Source organism: Dipodomys ordii, unplaced genomic scaffold (assembly GCF_000151885.1).
Source record: "Dipodomys ordii isolate 6190 unplaced genomic scaffold, Dord_2.0 Scaffold36, whole genome shotgun sequence".
NCBI classification, from domain to species: domain Eukaryota; kingdom Metazoa; phylum Chordata; class Mammalia; order Rodentia; family Heteromyidae; genus Dipodomys; species Dipodomys ordii.
Genome location: NW_012267252.1, coordinates 11,870,091 through 11,892,849, shown reverse-complemented (window position 1 = coordinate 11,892,849; position 22,759 = coordinate 11,870,091). Strand labels below are relative to the sequence as shown.

The 22,759-nt window shown below is 47.4% G+C and overlaps 1 protein-coding gene across 1 annotated transcript in view; it reads right to left on the bottom strand.

Moving 5' to 3' along the window:
- The window catches only part of Rbm20 (RNA binding motif protein 20), a 62,010-nt gene extending 39,557 nt beyond the window's left edge, over nt 1–22,453 (bottom strand). Inside the window, exons 1-5 of the mRNA XM_013017603.1 lie at nt 22,299–22,453; nt 14,256–15,345; nt 12,936–12,997; nt 11,258–11,352; nt 10,837–10,934 (exon numbers count right to left, since the gene is read on the bottom strand). Coding sequence (XP_012873057.1) covers nt 10,837–10,934; nt 11,258–11,352; nt 12,936–12,997; nt 14,256–15,345; nt 22,299–22,453 — 1,500 coding nt within the window. The remainder of the gene's footprint in view (nt 1–10,836; nt 10,935–11,257; nt 11,353–12,935; nt 12,998–14,255; nt 15,346–22,298) is intronic.
- Nucleotides 22,454–22,759: the final 306 nt, after the last annotated feature.

Sequence of the window (22,759 nt, the reverse complement as noted above, 5' to 3'; positions counted from 1 at the left end):
AAGGGTAAACAAAGGAGGAGGCTGCAATGCTTGGTAAGAAATGTACGCATTATCCTGCCCATGTAATTGTAACCCCTCTGTACAATATGTTCACAAATAAAATAAAATTTAAAAAAAAGAAAGAGAAGTGTTTTTTAATGTGTTCAGTTCTTTTGCCAATATTTTTATTTGGGGAAGTTCAATCTAAATTCTTCCATCATTGCTCTGAAAATAGCCTTTTGTTGGGCTGGGAATGTGGCTTAGTGGTAGAGTGCTTGCCTAGCATGCATGAAGCCCTTGGTTCGATTCCTCAGTATCACATAAGCAGAAAAAACTGAAAGTGCGCTGTGGCTTAAGTGGTAGAGTGCTAGCTTTGAGCAAAAGAAGCTAGGGGACAGTGCCCAGGCCCTGAGTTTAAGCCCCAGGACTGGCAAGAGAAAAAAAAAAAACAGACACACTAAAAGGAAATAGCCTTTTGTTGTTGAAGTCAATCAATACTCAAAACCATGTTTGAGTCATAAAAGATGCAAAGTAATAGGTATTATCACTCTATTCTAGAAACAGCTTCCCTTATGTTCTTTGCCTATGTCTGTGCCTATTACTCTATGAGTACTGAATGAGGGAAAAGTTCTCTCCTTCCTCATTCAGGAGGGCAAGGAGGAGGGGAGGAGGGCACTGAGGAGGGGAGGAGGGCAAGGAGGAGAGTGGAGGTTCGTGATGGAATATCTAGAGTAAAGTTTGTTCCCAAGACCCTGACGACACCTGAGTACTTTGAGAAATCAGTATGATGAGGACAAGACTACAGCGGTGTATAGCAGTGCCTAGCCTGAGGGCTGGCGGGGGGGGTGGTGGTGGGGGTGTCAGAGGAGTTACTCAAGTGACAGAGCATCAGCCTGGCATGTGCCTGGATTCTCTAACAAACCCAAAAGGTCTTTGAAGTTAATAATAAAGTGAGTCCCTTCTATGTGTAAGGAACATGTTCCAAGCCCCCAGTGAATGCCTGAAACCTCAGGGAGTTTCAAGCCCTATCTATGCTATGCTTTTTTCTATGCATACCTACCTATGATAAAGATCCATTTATGAATCAGGGACAATAAGAGATTAACAATAACTAGTCATAAGATAGAATAATTACAACACTAAATTGCTATAAACATTATTCAGAGCATATCAAGCATTAGTTTCTGAAATTTTCCCTGTTAAAATGTTCAGACCTAAGTTGATCTGAAACTGCACAAGGCTATAAATTAGAGAGGAGACTGCTATATTGAAGTGGGCAGGCTGAACAATATTTTGGACATTCAAAAAGTTGAATGATATTATACTTCACTCCACTGATATGGTGTCAAATTACACCAAACATGGCCTAATGATGCTTCCATAATTTGAGTTCTTACAATTTAGTATGTACACAAATGGAAAGGCTAACTTAGGAATATACTTTCGTAACAAACAGCTGACTCTTAGCTCATCATAGCAGGTGATTTTCAGTTCATCATAGGTAGCCAACTGATCAGACCCATTGGAGCAGGGCAAACCTAAACCAATCCAACTATCCCTGCACCCCACTTCCTGCCCTGTTCATAAATGCTACCTGGCCACATGGTGAACCATGGTTGGCTGTGTTCTGAAGGATGCCCAACATATGAATTGTTCTTTTCTCAATTAAATTTAAGTCCTCTAAAGTTTTGCTTTGAATGTTGCTTAGCTCTCTTTGGTTGACCAGATGATCTGATGGAGGTGCCTGTGTCTTTGGCTAGTTAAAAATGGGTAGCTCATTAACTAGTTATTAATATAAATACTTTGGCAGATAACATCTTTCCAAACATTAACTGCTGGACAGTGGGTTCTTAAGGCAGGAGAAAATAATAGAGGAGAATTTGGACTATAAAAGCTTATAGCTGGGGCTGGGAAGGTGGCTCAGTGGTAGAGCACTTGCCTTGCATGCTCGAGGCCCTGGGTTCGATTCCTCAGCACCACATAAGCAAAAAGAAAAAAGCCGGAAGTGGTGCTGTGGCTCAAGTGGTAGAGTGTTAGCCTTGAGCTGAAGAGCTGAGGGACAGCGCCCAGACCCAGAGTTCAGGCCCCACGACCGGACCCAAAAAAAAAAAAAAGCTTATAGCTTCCTGAGCCAGTAAGTCAGAGGACCTGAGTTCAAATCCCAACCCAGCCACTGATTAGGTGCATACATAGTTTCTCTTTCTGGCTGTAGTTTTCCAATATCTGGAATGAAGGAGGTAGCTGATGTGGCAAAAAGCTTTTATGGATAATAGAATATCTGTCCTTATGTGGCATTAAGCTTTAAAATTCTACTCTTCTCAGAGGGCTTGCCAAGCTAAACCCTAAGACATAGGAACAATCATCATTGTCTCCAACTGTGCTCAGCTCACTAGGCATCAACAGGAAGCCTCTGTCTTCCCACCCTTGGCCCAGTGAGTTCTGTTTGCCCTTCCTCTCCGTGATCATCTGCTATACCCTCTACCTCCACAAGAACACTCACTTTTCAGAGTTTGGGTGGGATCTTATCTTTATAATGCCACAGGGAAACGCCAGAGTAAGCACTATGTTTATGAGCCACACTGCTCTCTGAGTGACCCTGCTGCCAGAAGGAGTTGAGATGGTAGATACATTGAGGTGAACTGATGACACACAGGTCTGGAGACCTCTCAGAGGACAGACTCACATCCAAACCACAGGGACCAGAGTCCGGGCTATGGCAGAACTCAGATAGACTCAGCTCTGTGCCCCTGCTCCCCAGTAGCTGGGTGTCCAATGCTCAGTTTCTCCAAGTCTGAGTTTGCTTGTCAGTAAGACCAGAAGAACAAAATCTGAGAAGACGCAATGGCACGTTGCAATGTCTGGCATCCAGCAGATTCCTATAAATAACTGCTCATCTCTTTCTTTCCAGAACAATTAAAGGCTATGCTGTGGGGACCCTGGACTAGGAAAAACATTGGCATGATTATGTAAGAGAAAGTCCGTCTTAGGAACTTCTTGTTGAAATAGAGGTTAAAAACACAATGTCTTCAACCTATTCTAAAATAATGATTCAGGAACAGAATGACTAGATAGACAGATGGATATGGATAGATAGATGGACAAACAGGAGACACTGTGAGAAAATGATGAAATAAATAGAAAATAAATAGAAAAGAATAGGTAATTACCATAAAGGAGTTTTGTATTCCTTTTTGGGAGCTTTGTTTTTTGTTTTGGCAACTTTTTCTATAGGTATGGGTGAAATATGTTAAAAGACATCACAACTAAACTTTAAAGGAAAAAGCAGTTGGATTTAAACAGCATGGTAAGATCTCACCAACCTGAATTCTGACATGAGGCACTGATTGATGAGGTCAGCTCACACCTACCTGCCTGTCCTCTGGGCACTTGGCTTGGCCAGCAGAGCTCCCAGGAGACACAAGTGTGACAAGTGCACTTGAGACTTTCCAGCTCAAGGTCAGATCACTAAAAGAGCTAAGGTGTCAGGGTTGTAACCAAAGTCCTAATTACCAACCCAAAAGGAACTTTCTTTTTCCAGCTGAGGAGGGGCTGGGGGGGTATAGTCTCCCTGCAGGCCGGAACTAACCTCGAATGCCCCCTCGTGGGAGATCAGAGGCAGGGGCTGCTCACTTAAAAACAGATGCTGCTTCTAATGTTCATACGGTTGGGCCCCAGACCTCTCAACTCACCCACGAGTCTTTTATAGCTAGGTGGAAATATGAAAGACTTGTCTATGAAGGTTTTCAGACCTTCCAGTGCCCTTTGGTGCTGGCTTTGTACATAACTTCAAAGAAGAGGCTGAGGTCAATAACGCAAGAGTTCTAGTAAGGATGTGGCTTAGGGCAACAGGCCTGCGGGTAAATGAGGTCTCAGCTACAGAGGGGAGACTCGATGGTCAGTAGACGATTTCTGTGCTCCAGCCTGATCTCTTTGGGTGACCTAATTTCACCTGGAAGAGCCTGTGAGCCTCTGCTGACTGTAAGCTAGACACATCTAAGGACAGACATACAGCAAAGGTCTACTTCTGACCACGCTGATTCCAATCAATATGTAGATAGCAGATGCATGCAGATTCTAAAGCTAAGGATCTTGGCCTGACTTGGAGGGCAGTCACAAAGATCCTTGCTGATGTTCTCAAATATTTGATAGAGCATATTAGTTTGACTTAAAAGTCAAGTAGCCACTCTCTTGTGGCTCACACCTGTAATCCTAGCTACTCAGGAGGCTGAGATTTGAAGGTCGTGGTTCAAAGCAAGCCTGGGCAGGAAAGTCCTTGAGATTCTTATCTCCAATAAACCACCAGAAAACAGGAAGTGGTGCTGTGGATCAAGTGGAAGAGTGCTTGCCTTGAGCTGAAGAGCTCAAGACAGTGCCCAGGCCCAGAGTTCAAGCCCTACGACTGACCAAAAAAAAAAAAAGTCAAGTATGACCTGTGTCAAACTTGTGTGCGGATGGAGCTTTGGTGGCTCAATGCTGAGCAATTTATCTCTGTAAACCTTATCCCTCATGGAATGTTAAAACAGGAGCTCACAGGTATACATTCATCACTATAGATTATCTAAAGACACAGAAGTCCAGGAGGAAGATAATTGGTGGTTAATTAAGTTGTGGTCAATTTATGATTAAAAATCTGGTCTCACTGAAACAAATCTATTACAAACTTGAAAGGTTGAGGTAAACACATATATGTTACAAAAATGAGACAGAGCTTTATGTTCTGATGTAGGAAGGTATCTAAAAATCCATAAAAATATAAACGGAGAAGGAGGCTACAATGCTTGATAAGAAATGTACTCATTATCTTGCCCATCTAATTGTAACCCCTCTGAACAGTATTTTCACAATAAAAATAATAAAAATTAAAAAAAGAAATGTACTCATTATCTTGCCCATGTAATTGTAACCCCTCTTTACAGTATTTTCACAATAAAAAAAATTAAAAAAAAATATAAACAGAGAAAGCTAGCCATGTTTTCTATACTTGTTAATTCTAGCACTCAGGAGGCTGAGGCAAAAGGATCACAAGTTCTAGGCTCTTCTGAGCTCCCTAGAAAGACCTTGACTCAAAAAATAAAAGTCTGTATTGAGTGACCTTGTGTTAAGTGAAAACACTAAATTCCGCAACAGATTAAGTGGCATTATCTTATTTTTACAAGGCATACATACATATATATATGTATGCATGTATATATGTAAGTCTTGTAAATACATTCAGTTTTCTCTACAAGGCAGAAATTTCCTAGTTTTTACATCTGTTACTGTTAGAATAGTTTATACTATGTGTGCATTACTTTTACAACAAGGAAGAAAATAATAAACAGTTGTAAAAAGAAAAAAATAAACCTCAGAAAATAAAATCCTTCCAGATGTTCTGTCTCTCCCTCTTTGAAACTTCAAAAGGCAGCTTCTTCTTAGGGCCAGCAGCAGTGAAAGAGATAGAACCGTGCTGGGGAGAGGGAATAGACAACATCCAGCACATCAAAGACATCGGGAGACCAGAATGAATCCTCTGAGCCATGGACTCTAAAGGCCGGGTCAGACAGACAGATGTTCTAGAAACAGCTAGCTACTTATAACTTCGAACTCTGGCTCCCATAAGCATTGCTGTTTCCCTGAGTCTCTGTTTCCTTATTGATACAAGTCCCTAAAGGTCCAGGGGAGTGCTGGGGAGAAGGAAACCACAAACACAATGAATAAACCTGGCACTTAGTGGCTTACACCTGCAAATCTGACCTACTCTGAAGGCTGAAATCTGAGGATCGTGGCTCAAAGCCTGCTTGGGCAGGAAAATTCATGAGATTCGTTTCTCCAACTAACCACCAAAAGCCAGAGGTAGAGCTCTGGCCCAAGGGGTACGGCACCAGCCTTGATCTTAGAAGCTAAGTAGTGCCCAGTCCCTGCATTTGAGCCTCAGGGCTGCCCTCCCCCCACAAAAAAATAAACCACCACAAATGATGTGTATAATCAGGCCAAACAGGCCCGATCTGTGGCACTGGAACTAAATAAACTCCTCAAAGGCTGTGAAAACAGCAAGGCGGTTTTTACAGGGACAGTCACAGGCAAAGTGCACCTTAGGCAGGCACAAGGAAACTATTTACAGCCTGAGAAGGTCCCTAGGGGCCCTTCTAGAAACCTGACCACTCTGTTTATGACGAACCAGGCAGCCAAGGAGAAGCTGTCTGGACTCTGGCTAGTGACAGCAGCTTAAGTGAAAGGGAACACCCATCCCTGGGGACCCTGGGTGGGTTAGGTGGAAGGGTATGGGGACACACACAATTCATACACCGCTAGCAAATCTAGCATACAACCTTCGCTCCACCATACCATCTCTGTTGGGAGAGGAAAGGCTCAGACTCCAGCAAAGACGAGGCAAGTTTAAATTCGACGCAGCTGTGGCCAGAAGGGGCTGATGGGGGTGACAGATGGCTTTTGTGGTCATTCCGGGGATGGTGGTCATTTGGGGTGTTGTTCTGCAGGCTGTTTCTGAGCCCTGAGGGGCTTGGTTCTCTGGCTTCAAAATAGGGTGCTTTTAACAGCAGTCAGGCTCCACAGACACCAGTGAGTGATCTCATGATGGTCCAGTCCTGACTGTGTCTGGTTTTCCTCCACAGAAATGTGCTGCTGAAGAGATGTTCATAAACGGGATCAGATGGGAAAGGCCCTGGCAGGAGACCAGAGCACGCTGGTGGAGGACTCACAGCAAAGCCCTCCATGGCGGGGAGATGCATTCTTCTCCTTTCGGATCTCTTTTCTGATTGAATTTTCACAAGTGCATGTTTTGTAAGCAGTCAAATGTATGCTACATAAACAAAGGGCATCGGAGCACACATCCACACATCGGCACCTGGCTACTCTCCTTTGGTAAGTAGCCAGCCCTTGGTTGATAGGACTGCACCTTGTAAGTCTGTATTTGTCCAGGGGATGGGGGGGGCATCAAAAAATGTCTCTGTGAGCTGGGCACTGGTGGCTCACACCTGTAATCCTAGCTACTCAGAAGGCTGAGATCTGAGGATCACAGTTCAAAGCCAGTCCAGGCAGGAAAGTCCATGAGACTCTTATCTCCAATAAACCACCAGAAAACTAAAAGTGGCACTTGTGGCTCAAGTGGTAGAGTGCTTGCCTTGAGCTGAAGAGCTGAGGAACAGCAGAGTTCAGGCCCAGAGTTCAAGCCCCACAACCGACAAAAAAAATGTTTCTGCAGGCCTCTCCCGCTGCTTATAGGGGCTTGTTAATAAGTTCTTCATTTCTTTGTCTTGAAGGACTTCAAATGTTTGCCAGGCATGAGTGGCTCACGCCTGTAATCCTAGCAACTGAGGAGACTGAGATCTGAGATTGAGGTTCAAAACCAGCCCAGGCAGAAAAATCTGTGAGACTCTTTATCTCCAATTAACTCCTAAAAGCTGGAAATGGAGCTGGGGGCTCAAGTGGTAGAGTTCCAGCCTTGAGCAAAATAAGGAGCAAAGATCAGGCTGAGTTCAAACTCCAGTACTGGAACCAAAACCAGACTTTGCGTGTCAATACTTTTGCATTTCAGGTTTTCCAAAGGAGAGATGTGCCTGCCTTCAACTCTATTTGTTAGAAATGGTGAACAGGACACCAAAACCTGAGAGGGAGAAGTGGATGAACAGGAAACTGGGAACGGGTAAGGTAGGAGCTAGCAACAATGGTCTCATGGTAGAAGAGTCAAGGCTTTGTCCTTAACCCCCAGATGCTCTGGGGCAGGTAGGTTCATGTGAGAAGAAAGACTTGACAGAACTTGTAATGATCAGCCCAGTCAAATGATCCATTTCCTATTCCACAGAATCTGGAGGAAATGCCCTCTAAGGGCTGAATTCATTTTGAAAGAGGCTATCCTGGTACAGAAGAAGGCCCATACCTGCGTGACTGGCCTTGTCTACTTGCTCTATGGTTGGAAAAGGCGAGGGAAGTCCCTGATGTTCTCAAGGAAGGCTCAGACCTTCCTCCCGGTGAGGGAGAAGGGACTAGAACTTGCTAAGGAGAAGCAGCCTATCAAGGAAGAGATCCCAGAAGTCTTCAAGGTGGGTGACATGGCTTAATGTGGAGAATAAAACTCCCCTAGCCTGGCTGCCTGGGTTCAGATCTCCTCCGTTCACCAGCTTTGTGACCTTAGGAATAGATTAAATCTCCCTAGCCCTCCCAATGGTATCCTGAGAATATTATCCACCTGATGGGGTTGATTCAGTGAGCTAATAGGATACAAACATGCTAAGAACATAGTAAATATGGTAGACTTCCTAGCTATTATTATCATCCTATGATGCCTGCTAGCTCCGTGTACAGAGCTGAAGGTTTTTAACAATGTCTTCTATAAATCCGCCCCTTCTGGCCATTTGGAGGAAGAAATGTTCAGAGCTTTTAGGTATTATTATGAATTGTCCCGGATGATCAATAACCTGCATCTTCAAACGGCTAGTGCTTGTCTGGAACATACAAAGTTTGAAGTGCTTTCACAGGAACTCTGATACAACTACAGGAACTAATAGATTCACGCACAAGTGCAGCACTGACCCTGAGGCTCAGGCCCACGGTTAGCAGAAGAATCCAGCTTGGGCTGGAATGGATTTCCCCAGAACTCGCTGCAGCTAAAATGTCTAAAAGGCTCCATGACTCAGTAACAACCCCTGTAACTTCTATGGATGGATACTGCTTACAAATCATTGTCCTTCACGTTGTCATGTGATCCACAGAGGGGCAGGGCCACTCTGTGGTCCATCCTGAGCCTCACTTTCAGCCTCTGGTCCTGGCCGTTGAATCAGAACACTGCCAGAAGACCACACAGATGCTCCAGAACTTTAAAACGTAATCAAAAAGGTAAGTGACGCATACCGGGTAAAGACCCAGTCATTTATCTTCCCAAAGTCAGTTTTTCAGGAGTTATTCTCCCTGTGACGTGAATGACCTGCCTGAGGCCACTCAGCATCCAGGCTCGAGAACTAGGACTTGAAGTTATATCTCTTGACTCCAAGTCCAAGCACAGGGCCTCTGACTTGATGGTCAGCGCTGCAGGGAAGGGATGAGGTCTGGGATGGATTCCAGAGCTGTCCACCTCCTCACCTGCTCCATCCAGTTCCTTGGTGCCAACGGTCATGTGCTGAGACCCCAGGAGCGAGTCTGTCCAAGCTCTGGCTGGGGCCATGCATCATGTGACACTCATGAGTCAAGCCTCCCTTATTTTAGTCATAGTCTCCTCCCCATTACTGCTTAAAGGGTCCGTCCCCCTCCCCTCAAGATAGGGAACAAAAGCGCTTCCAAGGTCCAAAGTGCCTGGAGACAGTGGGGAAGGGATTGTGCCGGGGGATGAAAGGCAAGACATGAGGTCATGTCACTGGGGGCTCTGACCTTAAAAACAAAGGTCAGCCATTGCGCTCTCTTGGAATGGACCCAGGAGCTGTCATGGCCCTGGGCACAGCGGAGGGGAAACTCTTTCACCAACATGGGTGCTGCTAAACAGGTGTACCGTCTGTCTGTCTGTCTCTCTCTCTCTCTCTCAGCATTTTCACACAGTATGAGAGTGAACAGGCAGGAACTAGAAACCCAGGCTCCTGGCCCTTCCCCCCCCCCGCCCCGCCCCAACTCTCCGGGACCTGGAAGCTACACTTTGCCAGCTTGCTTCTCCCCTCTGTGCACCCAGGCCCTGTGCATAGGGAGAGGACACAGCAGGAGAAGAGAGAAGGAGGTCACAGCTGATCTCAGCACACACGGGGGAAACACAGGCAGAGGCAGAAACACTGGAACAGACGCCCCTGGCAGGGCTCAGTCCATGCAGTCCCAATAGTCAGGGCTGCCCAGTTCCCTTCCCACCTGCCTTCCCCCTACCTACAGGGTGGGAGGCTACAGACAGCAGGACTGAACACTGGAGAGAGAGAAAGGGAGTTGTTACAACTGGTGTAAAATGGGAGGGATGAGGCTTTAGGACTGTGGAGGTCTAAAGTACATGCTAGATAGAGAAAAGAACAAAATGAAAAACAAAAGCCAGTGCTGATTAGAAAGCACCAGCCATTTCCCAAAAGGACCAGCAACCTCTTTGTTGGCGAATGCACTTTCATTCATTTTCTGGCTTTAGCTTCAGTATTAGCTTCTCACAGAAAGTGGTCCACTTCACCCAGCATGTTGGTTCATGTCTGTACTCTCAGCTACTAGGGAGGTAGACATTGGGAGGATCATGTTTCTAGGCCAGCCCAGGCAAACAAAACAAAACAAAAAACAAACAAAAAAAAACAAGACCCTATTTTAAAAATACAGCTATAAGGGATGGGGGTATGGCTCCAGGGTAGAGCACCTGCCTAGCCAGCACGAAGGCCCGAGTTCAAGCCCCAGTGCAAAATGAAACAAAAAGTAGTCCATTTCAACAATACACCAAAAAAAATTTTAAGTAAAAGTTCAAAGTTTAGAAAGCCAAAGATTAGAAAAAGCCAAAGATTAGAAAGTCAGTGTCTTCAATTTTAAGAATTTATGTCAATTCTCATCTGTTTCAATATTAGTTAGACTACACAAAAGGACTTTTTTTTAAAGTAGGGCTGGAACTGAAGGACCTTATACTCTCACTCAGCCTCCAGTCTGGCATTTTCCTGGTTAATTAGAGATGGAGTCTCATGGACTTTTCTTCTAAAGTGGGTATGAATCAGTCCTTCAGGTCTCAGCCTGCTGAGCAGCCAGGATGATAGCCTTGAGCCACCTTACCCAGCTCTGAAACGATGCTTGACCTTTTCTAAATGACCCAAAGCCTGAGTTTTTTTTTTTTTCCCAAGTCTCCTCGGTCCCTCTCAGCCTGGACATACCAGGAATGCACAGGCTTTGGGGATGATAGAACATTGGGGGAAACACATTCATACTCACGTTTGTCCCGGAGGAAGCCGAAGGAAATGTGGGATTCGACTGAGCAAAGGTCCTGGCTGGAATGGCTGCATACGACGTCCCAAGAGTCGAGGCGTAATCTGAAGGGTAAGTGACACAGGCCAGGTGAGACACCAGTCCTGAGCTTTTCCTTGAGAGCTCAGGATTAGGATAGGGAAAGAGAGAACGGAAAAATTCTTCCGAACATATTTCTTCGTGATCGACACACTTCTACCTTGTGGCACACTGTAACGGGCAACGTTGTTTGGCTAAGGTGTCTCAGAGGACACTAAGGACAGACAGCAATGCCAAAGAACACGTGGGTACCTTGGGACCATTTTGCCTTAGAAGGGCATGGGAGGGGCAAGGCCATAGAAGGAGCCCTGGGTTGGGGAAACAGGACAGCCTGCGTATCCTGACTCACCTTCATTCCCAGTGGGGCTGTAAAGAGCTGTGCTGTTGGGGGAGGTGCCCAGCGTCCCCTCTGCTGAAGAAGCGAGCACACACCGGATGCCAGCACTGGAGAGGGGGGAGACGTGGGAACCAGGGTCCCAGTAAGTTAAACCAAAAGAATGACTGCAGGATTCAAAAGTTCCACTCCCAAGTACCCAGCCCAAATTAGTTGAAGACAGACATGCACATGACTGCTCATCTCCACACTATTCACTATGGCAAAAGGTGGAGATAACCTCCAAAGCCCATCAAAAGATGAACAGAGAAGCAAAGCGCATTATATAGAAATAGCGGAATAGTATTCAGCCATAAAAAGGTCACACATGCTACGGTGTAGATTAAAAAAAACAAAAAACTCCAAGTAAAGCTTTTAAAAATTTAAGTCATAAACGGCCACGTATTATATGATCCCACTTACATGACAAATTTATAAATAAACAAAAAGCAGATTGGTGGTTCCCAGGGGCTGGGGGAGGGGCATGGCGAGGCTGCTCAGTGAGGATGGGGTCTTCTCTGGAGGTGATTAAGAATGTTCTGGAACTAGGTACTATTTGTACAACCTTATGCCTGTGCGACATGCTACTAATTGTAAACTTTATCAAATGGTTGAAGTGATGAGTGTTACATGAATTTTGCCACAAAAAGGGGAGGGGAAGGGAAGCCTTTGTAATATGCATATATATATATATATATATGCATGTATATATTTAACTGTGGTAAAATACAAATGCCATGAAATTTACCATCTTCACCACAGTATACAGTTCAGTGGCATTAGGTCTACTTTCACTGTGCAGCTATTGCCACTATCTGGCCTCAGAATTCTTCATCTTGCAAGACTGTACCCATTGAACACCGGCCTCATCCAGCCTCCCAACTCCAGACATCCTTATTCTACTTCCTGTCTCTATGAGTTTGACCTTTCGAACTCCATTCCACAGGAATGGAATTATATGCACCTTGTCCTTTTGGGACTGGCTTTATTTCACTTAACATGATGTCCTGGAGGTTCAAGCATGTTGTAGTATGGCTCAGAATTTCCTTCCTTTGGAAGTCTGAGTAGCTGTCTCTTAGGTGTTCTGACCATGTTCTGTTTAGCCATTCGCCTGTTGATGGTCAGTCTGTTGGCGCTTGTGAATAATGAGCGGAGGCCTTTTGAAGGCGCACATTTCAAAACCTGGAGCCCTAGTTTTTTGTCACATCCCTGGGCTAGACCCTCTCTTCTCCAACTCCTCACTGGTCTTGGAGCCTGCCTTTGCCCCCTGTACCAGGGTCTTCTTCAGTAGGACCTGACCAGATGGTTCCTTTGCTCGAGCCGGGAGTGGCTCCAGTCCCACTCCGAGTAACACTGTAAGTCTTTACAACAGAAGAGGGCCCGGGCCCTGGTGCTTCCAGGAGGCCCAGCCCCAGAGTGCATTCATTCACACACAGACTTCCTACCCTCATCCAGGGTGGCTTTCTGCTTAACATTTGCCACCAGAAATGCCGTCTAGTTTTCTCATTGTGTGTGTGGTCTGTCACCCGCGTTGAGTGCAAGCTCGGGGACTCTGCCTGTGTGGTTCTGTGCAACACACATGGGTCACAAGGCAGCAGCTCTGGGGAAGCTGACTGTGCGCAGGCGTGGGCCTGTGCTCCTGGACAGCACTTACTTTTCAGAGAAGAGCAGGCATTTCTGAGTGTGCAGCTTCCCTTTCACATGCAGCTCCCAGTCCTAGGTCAGAAGGACAGAAAAGGAACCAAAGGAGAATGGAGTCCTTGGCGAGGCAGAGGATGAGGGCAGGGAGCACAGGGCACCAAGGCCTGTTCCCCCCTCTCCCCCCGCCACACACACCGCACCCAGCATTCCCCCTTTCCCTCTCCCTCCTCCACCTCCCATCCCCCCACTCACTCCACCCATCCATCACCTGCACATCCTGTATGTCTTTGACAGCTGCCCAGACTTCAAAGTCCTTCTTCCCCCGTGAGGGGACCTCTGAGTCCAATTCCAACCTCCTGTCTCCCACCCTCTTCTCCATGCCTACCTACTTCTGTATCGAGTTCAGGTTCTGGATGGAGGACTCAAATGATTGTAAAACCTTATCAAAGGCTGGTGACAGACCTAGTTCCAGCCAGGCCGCACGGTGGGGGTTCAGGTGTGGTGGTGTTACCCACTATGGGGGCTACAGAGATGCTCCTGAACCAAGCACACCCATGGTATGACTCCCCTGAAGAAGAGGTTTTACTATGACTCTGGAACCAAATACGAGGGAAGGCAGGGCGTCTCTCATAAGAGGATCAGAACCATGTTCTAATCTCTCCCCTGTCACTTTCTAGCCAGGTGGCCCAGGCCAACTCAGTGTATGCGGCTGGGCCTTCATTTTCTCACCTTTTAAGTGAGGTTAGTAACAGTTTCTTCCTCCCAGAAGTACTGTGAGTTACTGTTAGCTGTTAAAAGGATAATTGCCCTGGAGTATTTCAGTGGTCACCCATACATTTCCAGGGGGACGTTATGCTCTGTTGGACTTGTGTTTGTAGTTGTGGGAAGCACTTTACAGACTTTGGGTAAAGGTGAGGTACCGTGAGGCCAGGCCTCCAAACTTCAGACCATGCAGCTGAAGCTTCTAGAATAATCTGTGTAGATCCCATGTCCTGGCCCTGACCCATGATCTCATGTCCTTCCCTCCCCGCATTTAAACTCAGTGTAACATACATGTTGGGAGGAACAGTAGCTCCTAGGGCTACAGCACAGGCAAAGCCTTCCCCAGGAGAGAGGAGACACGCTCCTGAGCCCCCTTCTCTGCCGATGAACCCCAATGCATTTCTCCAATGTAATACCTTTCACTGGGCTTGAATCCTTAGGATGGAAATCAGAGACTCCAATGGCAGAGCTCTGCTCGCCGCCCCGCCCCCCACGTGTCAAGCACACAAGCAGTGAGAGTTGTTGGAGGGGGAGGCAAACTCAGCTCCGGGGCCGGTCTGGGATGACTCACCGTCAAGTCGAACACCTTCTTGTCGCAGAGGCTGCAGAGGTGCGGCAGGTGGGGCGGGGCCACGCCGTGGAAGTCGTTCAGCTCTTGAGCCTGCAGGGGCCCCACGGCGGGCAGCAGGGCCTGCTCCTCCTTGGCCCTCCGCCGGCCACCGCTGAAGCCTTGCTTGCTGTGGTTAAGCCGACCCCCGAAGGAGGGAGGGGTCCTGTCTGAAGTGGGCTCCTCGGGGTCATACAGTTCATAGGGCTGGCTGGAGGCTGGAGGCCACAGGTTGGGACCTGCTGTGAGATCGGGCTTGTTGGGACCAGGGAAGCCGGGGGTGCTCTCCCACTGGCTGTTTGCACCCCGTAGCAGCGCTCCTACCTCACCTTTCATGCCCGGGGGCTGCTCCCCTGGGAACCCACCTGCTAGGGGGGGCGCTTGGGCATTGGGTCCATAGAAGTCTTTGGAGAAGGCGGCTTGGCCATCTTGTCCAGGGTGGCTGTAGGGCCCTTCGTAGGCCACGCTGCCCGCGGCAGAGGCCGAGGCCGGCAGGAAGCCGGGCTGGCTGTCTGTCTCTGAGCCGTAAGCCTGGCTGGCGTTGGCTTTGCCATACTCATAGAACGCTGAGGGGGGCGGGGCGGGCCCGGCCTTGCCCATGCCCAGGATGACTGCCGGCTGGGCAGGGGTCTGAGGCATCACCCCGCTGAAAGGATGGACCACCACGGCGTTGGGGGGCTGGCTGGGGAGGCTCACAGAGGGTCCTGGGCCTCGTGGCTGGCTGGGAGGCGAAAAGGCGATTGCACTGGAGGGAAACCGAGCGCTGGGGATGGTGGCAGCATGTTGGGGCACCCCGGCGTGGCTGTGGGGGCCGCTGAGCACAGACGGATGCCTCAGCTGGTTGAAGAGAGGCTGGGACATGGCCACTTTGGAGAGGACCTGGTTCAGGACGGTGGCGGCCGCAGTGTTGTTGGTGACCGCCGTCTGGGCCAACTTCAGCCGGTGGAGGGTGAGCTGGGCCTGCAGTTGGGCCAGCTGGAGGCTGGCAGGCGAAGGGAGCAGGGGGTTCGGGTTACTGACGGAGAAGGGGTTCTTGTCCAGGAGCTTGGCGGCACTGCAGGAAGACAAGAGGCCTAGATGCACCGCTGGTTTTCACTGCGGGGGGGGGGGGGGGGTTGAGGGGGGGTGAGGGATTGCTTTCCTTTACCTGTGGCCCTCTCTCCTATACAAGACCCTCCTACATGAGCTCTGCATCCAAGTGACTCACTCTGTAAACAGCTGTGTGCCTATATATTTTTTTAAATCCAAAATTCTAGTAGAAAAATTATATGACAGGAAGTTCAGGGGCTGGCCCTGATAATTAGGAATAAAAATTAAAGCCATTACAAATAAGCATTTGCTTAGCAAAGTGGCCAATGTTAAAAACTAATAATGGCACTCCATGTTGGAGAACTCAAGTGGAAAAGACACACTGACAAGTGGCAGCCAGTGTTCTGATAGGCAGTCGAGCAACAAGCATTCATTGCAGCCAAGACTCTTGGACTCAAAAATTCAATTCTGCAAATCTATATTAAGCCAAAGTGCAATACCTAAAGACATTTAACACTACATTATCTAGGAGTCCAAAGATGAAAATATCCAAGAATGGGGAGCCAGGCTTGCTCTGAAGATTTATCATCTAAACAGATATCATCAAGTAACTGTTTACTATGGGTGCTTAAATTTTTGCTTCATTATACAATTTATTGTTCACAAAAAGTGTACTTAGCATGAAATCTAAGACCAAAAGAATCCCATCATAACAAAAATCTCCCCCTGGCTCTCTGCTCTTGCCACCTGACTCCAAGTCCTGGTTATAAAAGCAACCCCCCTCCCCCCAAAAAAAACACCAGAAAACAAAAAGTGAGCTATTTTAACAACATGAAATAATCCATCTGCTTCAAAGTTAAGCTTTACAAAAAAAGCAGGCTTCAAAACCCCACACTGAATGAATTGTATGTATATTTATGCCAAACACATTTTTGTCCTTGTCCTCATTTTACATCAAGAATAAAAAGCCTGCACAGACAAGCCATGTAAGGGATAACTCGAACAATTACAAATGAAAAAAAAATATCTAAAACTGGTCAGCTCTCATGGAATTTTATGGGCCTGTCATATGACTTGGGCTGGTTGGTTATGGTGCTTTCTCAACCAAATGAGAACACCTGGTCTGGAAAGTGGGACAGACTTTCCCAGAGAGTAGAGAATATGTAGTTACCAGTTGAGGCCTTTGGGTAAGACCCTATTTTCTGGGTCTTAAGTTCCCCTTGGGAGAAGTGGGTATAATCAGGAAATGTGTGTGGGACATTGAAGAGCTACACTTATCGGGTATTTGAATGGGAGATTGGAACTGTGAAACTGGAAATGAGAAGTGCCATGCACCCTCAGTCTGCACCACCAGGGGGTGGGGTGGGGGAACGTAAGGAGGAAAACACAGCTGGGACACTTTGCTTTCCGCTGTCACAAGCACTGAACAGTAAAAGGTCAACAAGAATGAAGTGAATGAGAGCCTGGAGGCAAGCTTGAGTGAGGAGGAGAGAAAGAAATGGGGAAAGTGCACGACCACGTGTCACATACTTGTCCTGTCCCACTTTGGAGCTGCTTCGGGGGAAAGACTGCTTCAGCTCAGGTGCGCAGCAGGGGAGGGGTGGCAGAGAGGCTAGGAAGGGGAGCAGATCGACTGCTCACATTTGCTGCAAAGCGTCTGTGGGACAAGTGCTTGCTTAACCTGTGTTATCTCACTTGGTCTCCAGTGGCCTCCCGGGTGCAGTCATTTTCACCAGGACAGGAACCTCAGAGAGGTGTAGGTGACCTGCTTAATGGAAGTTTATTGTTGGTGAGCACAGGGGATCCCAACACCAGCCAGGCTTTGAAAAGAGAAGCAGCCTGGGCCGATGAAAGCAGGCAGCTTCTGGGCCCTTTTGAGTACATCCTCCTGGATTGCACGCCAGCACACCCACTTGCGGACATATAAGAATGACTTTCTCAAAGGCGCAAGGCCTATGTGCCTCTGATCATATAAAACCACGTTTATCAAAATGAACCCCAGGAAATGGAAATAAGAGGTCTTTTCTTTGTTGTTGTTTTCTTTTTGTCTTGTTTGTCTTTGGGAGGGGCACAGAAATGGAGGGGCAAAGATGAACAAATGGTACTCACTAGACACTATGTGGAAAATGAACTCTACAACTTATGGGTGGGGATGGGAAGGAAAAACTGGGAGAGACATGAACTAAAAGCAATGTCCTCATTACTTGACTTATATACATCAGCTTTATAATAACAATAATTTTTTTTGGGGGGTCCAGTCGTGGGGCCTGAACTTTGGGCCTGGGCGCTGTCCCTCAGCTCTTCAGCTTAAGGCTAGCACTCTACCACTTGAGCCACAGCACCACTTCTGGCTTTTTTTCTTCTTTTTGCTTATGTGGTGCTGAGGAATCGAACTCAGAGCCTCAGGCATGCAAGGCAAGCACTCTACCACTGAGCCACCTTCCCAGCCCCAAATAAAAAGAATGACTTCCTTACTCTTTCCCATTTGTGTGAGAAATCAAGAACTTTGTAGGAGTCACTCAAGGGACAGCCAACAAGCTGAACTTCCAGAACAGAGTAAGCTGGCTGAATGGTAAGGTACTGAGAAAGGAGAGGACCGCGGGCTAAAGATATGACAGGCATTGCTTCCTCTGGAGGACTGTGATTATAGCTAAGGCTTGGGGACCCTAGTGTGGCTGTAGGCCTGCAGAGGGAGGAGGAGGCACTGACTACACAAGCAAGAATACAAAAGGAAGGGGAGGATGGTCCCATTCGCTGATAGAGTTCAACTTGGGTAGTATTAAGTAGCTGAGCTTTAGAAGGGCAATTAAGCTTAACTCAAAACCCTGCCCACACAGGGCCAACCCTTCCACCAGGTTTGTTCGCTGAGCAGACTGTCCTTACTAACAAGGCGATAATGAGGTGCCAATTTGGTGTCCATGACCAGAGTAAGACAAAGTCAGTTTTGTTTTCCCCAGAGAAGTCAGCTGTATTTTCTCAACTTGCCCTCTGGGCAGGAGGTTCTCTGGCTGGAGGTTCCCCTTCAGCTTTCGAAGCCCACACAAGGACGAGGCATCTTTCTAGCCAGGAAAAGCCAACCATGCTGGGTGTTTGTAGATCAGTCATGGAAAACAAACGCTTTACAGGGTATGGCCAGGCTATAGAGGTTTTATTTATTCAGAGCCAGCATGACATAAGATGAATACCCAGATTTTCTTCCTGACATCCATTTTGCTGAGCAAATTCTTCTTGCCCCTCAACTTGATTCAAGCCTATGTAGAAGTCATTTCACATGAATCATCAAAGTTGAATAGCTCCTGTGAACCAGAATAAGGAGGAGGAAAAGGCCCACTCGCTTATTAAAGAAACAACAACGAAAAAACAGATTCTCAAATTCTTAGCCTTCAAGAGTTAATTCAGATGGAGATAGTGATCACATAGTACATCATCAGGGGCGATTTTCCTGTTTTGTTAGAAGTGAGTTCCCACACACCAAGCACACCCACACTCAAATCCAAGAACAAAACACATTTCAGAGCCAAATAAAAATGACTTTGCTACTCTTCCCGTTTGCATGAAAAGTCAAGCTCCACAAAAGTAGGGAGGCAGCGTGTCTTAGAGAGATTGTGTTTTTTCCACCAGCCTGCTTCTCACTTAAGGAGTACTTGAGGGACACTCAGCTGTCATGAACAGAAAAGAAAGAAGTTAATGGCTTATCAGAATCCAGTGGCAGTGAAGTATGGACATCTCTTTCATGGATACACATTTCCATGGATAAGGTCCTTTGAACAATTCTAAAAAGAGACTCAAAATATGCCCAGAGAGCAAAAATATAGGTTTTGCTGTTGTATAGCTAAACATATAGAATAATTACCTAGCTAGGGTACCATCTATAATGCCCCATTCCAGTAGAGGAATTTCAATTTCTTTCTTTTCTTTTTTTCTCTTGTCAGTCATGGGGCTTGAACTCTGGGCCTGGGCGCTGTCCCTGCACTCCTCAGCTCAAGGAGAGCCCTCTACCACTTGCACCACAGCACCCCTTCTGGTTTTCTGGTGGTTTATTGGAGATAAGAGTCTCACAGACTTTCCTGCCTGGGCTGGCTTTGAACCATGATCTTCAAATCTCAGCCTCCTGGCTAGGAGTTTCAATTTCTTCTTCCTCTAGGTCTAGGCTTTAGAACTGAATAGATAATTGATCCACCAAAGGTGTCTAGGTATTCTCATCTGCAGTCTGTGTTAACCTGGCAAGGAGGACTTTTCAGATGTGAGGACTTTTCAGATCTTGAGCTGCGAGGTTATCTACAATATATGTAATCAGGTAGTCCCTATGTAATCATACCCATAGAAAGAAGATGTAGGGATGGAAGTAGACTCTGGAGATGCTAGCTTGAAGACAGAGGAAGGGGGCAGTGCATCCAATGGCATTGTAGGTAGCCTCTAGAAACTGATACAGCAAGAAACTGATCCCCCCACCCCCAGAGCTGTTAGAAAAACCACACTGTGGAAACCTTCACTTTAGTCAAGTCAGACTGGTTTGGGGCTTATGGAACTATAAAGGAATAAATTTGTGTTGACACAAGATACCCAACTTGTCGTGCTTTGTTACAGCAGCAACAGGAAATAAATAGACTCCTCAGGGACCTTAGATGCAAAAGTTGCTTCTATTCAGAGAGGCAGTAATGAGAATGGGGCCTGGCTGGGTTTTGTGGTATGAACTGATCAGCCTCCAAGAGCTCTAGGGAGCACAGACCACCTGAAAAGCCCCCCCATGGAGGAGTTTAGAATGGCAGACTCCTGACAAATCAACTCATCCAACAGAGAGAAAATGATTCCTCCCAAGCCACAAAGCAGGGTGGTAGCAAAAGGAGGATCCATACCATCCAATCCAACTTCCAGTGCCTGAGAAAACCACCTTGCCCCTGACAAGCACATCTCTCTCACCACTAAATGATCACGTCCACTCATATGGATTTGTGGTTCACCTCTCCATTCAGAGAGGTGGTAAATGTGTTCAATGTGCAAGGCACTCATTGAACCCTAGGGAAACACTAAGGTGATGTTTCTTTCTAGAATCCCCTAAGCTGTAGAGGTGGTAACAGAAGAGATGCCCCTTGTTTAGGGAGGGGACAGGGGCAGGATCCTCTCCACCTCTCTTCTCCTAAACCACATGCAATATGCTGTTTACAGTCATGGAGTCAGAGCCGGGTTGGGGGGAGAAGGAAGAATAACGCAGTGTGTCACAGCTGGGAACCCCGCACAGAGAGAGAATATGGATCACACAGCCAATCTGAGGGTCCATCCAGGCTCACAGAAGGAACACCACACCCTGCGGGTGCTCTGATCGACACATCCAGGGAGCTGGAAGGCTCTCTGCCTCAGGACTAACGTCTCAGCTCTGAGGCATTGATTGTTACAAACAGTTCAGAGTATCATTCAATTACAAGCTGATTCTCCACTTGCTTCGTAAGTTTCCTTAACAAATTAAGGCAGTATTTAATCTCAGGAGTCTTGAAAACCTAAACTACAACTGGAAAGCGAACTTGTTATCTTCATAATGTTGGGAGATTGAAGGGCCACAGTTGAAAACATGTGTCTAACGGTCGCGTTCCATTGTGTGGAGAGGGTCAGGAAGCTATTGTTCCCACCGGGAGAGCATGGCAGCTGCCCCAGTTTGATAGTGCTCGTGGCTATTCATGTGCTTCAAGTGGGATGCAGTGATTCATGGGTAGTCGGCCATAAGGAGTGGGGCAAAGTGGCTTTCGTTCACTTGGGGATGCTAGAAATGCAAAAATCATCCTGTCCCTAAAGGAAAGGGGTCTGTAGGGACCCCATCTCTGCTACAGAGACATTCCACACAGACATCGGGGTGGGGGGGCGCCAAATGGGTGCTCAGGAATTTGTCTGTTCCACCCACATGGATGGAGCATCTGTCATAAGCTGTGGAAACTCCAGGTGATAGGGACACCAGGATGGAAGGGGGGGGAGAGATTACGTGAGCCCACCATGCTGTGTTCTGACCCCGGAGCTCACAGCAGTGGGGCACAGGAGGAAGAGGTCACACTGCAGGAGAGTTCAAGAAATGTGACAAATGACAAGAAAGACCACTCACGGGGTTTCCCCCATCCTCTGGGCTTCTTAACCCAGCAGCAAATGGGCAAACGACTCAGCAGTGGGTGGCAGGTAGAGGATGAGCTGCTCTTACTGGATGTGTGTGAGGCAGAGTGGGAAAGCTGCCTAAAGTTCCCACAGAATTTTTATCTGTAAAATGAAAATGGGAGCTGAGCACGGGGGCTCATGCCTGTAAACCTAGAGACTCAGGAGATCCTCAGCTCTCAGCAGCCAGGGGAGGAAAGTTCCGTGAGATTCTTATCTCCAATTAACCACCCCCCCCTAAACAAAAGCCAGAAGTGGAGGTGTAGTTCCAGTGGTAGAGTGCCAGTCTTGGATGAAGCCAGCGAAAGGACAGAGTCCAGGCCTGAGTTCAAGCACCAGTCCTGGCACACATGTGTGCCCATGCACGTGCACTCCCATGCAGGGAAATAACAAACATCCAGGCAATGCGTCTCAGGCCCGGTCACAGTGATTGGATGAACGCTCCTTGGCATTCTGTTGGGGCTATCAGGACAGATATTCTGGGGCTATCATGTCCAGATGCTAAACAAGTTGTTAAAGTCACTACCTACCAAGAGGCTGCTTGAGAATAAAGCCAGCCGGAAGACACTGGCTTGGAGACAGACTCAGGCTGCTCCTGAGCATCTTGTGAGAGTACCCTGTGCCAGCTTCCCCTCTTCTGCACACAAACTAGTGTGTCTCCTTTATTCGCTTAGCAAAAAATAATAATGCTAAAAGAAGGCTGACCCACTTAAGCCATCTGCTTCTAACTCCCACAGCTCCTCAGTTCCCTGGTCTCCCCCCACCCCCATCCCCTCTGAAGCCTGAACACACTACAAGCACTGATTGTCAGCACTACTAAGGGGTCACTGCAGAAGAAAACTGTACCTGCCCACCTGTTTCCTGTGCTCCTCCACCCACAAGGACACAAGGCCAGGGTGCACATGGGCATGGACACAGGGTGTGGACTGGGGCAACTGTTTGCTGGTTCTGGGATCCAGCTCTGGCCAAGCTGGTGTTCCTGTGAGCAGGAGAATTGGCATTTCGGCCTTTATAGGATGCTATTTCTATCCAACTGCACCACCTGGACACTTGATGGTCCACTGATTTTCCTCTTTAGGAGAAAGAGATCTTGATTGAAACTGCAAAGGTTCCTTTGCCTTCTCAGCAGGGGAAGGAGAAGGACGGAGAGTAAGCGATGCCCATGGGCTGTGCGCTGCCCTGAAGGAATTCAGGGGGGGAATCAGGCTCCCTGGGTTGTGGGCTCAACCTGCTGCTGGTCCACTGTGTGACAGCGGATAAGAGACTTTGCCTCTCTGGGCATCCATTTCTAAAAAGAAGTCACTACC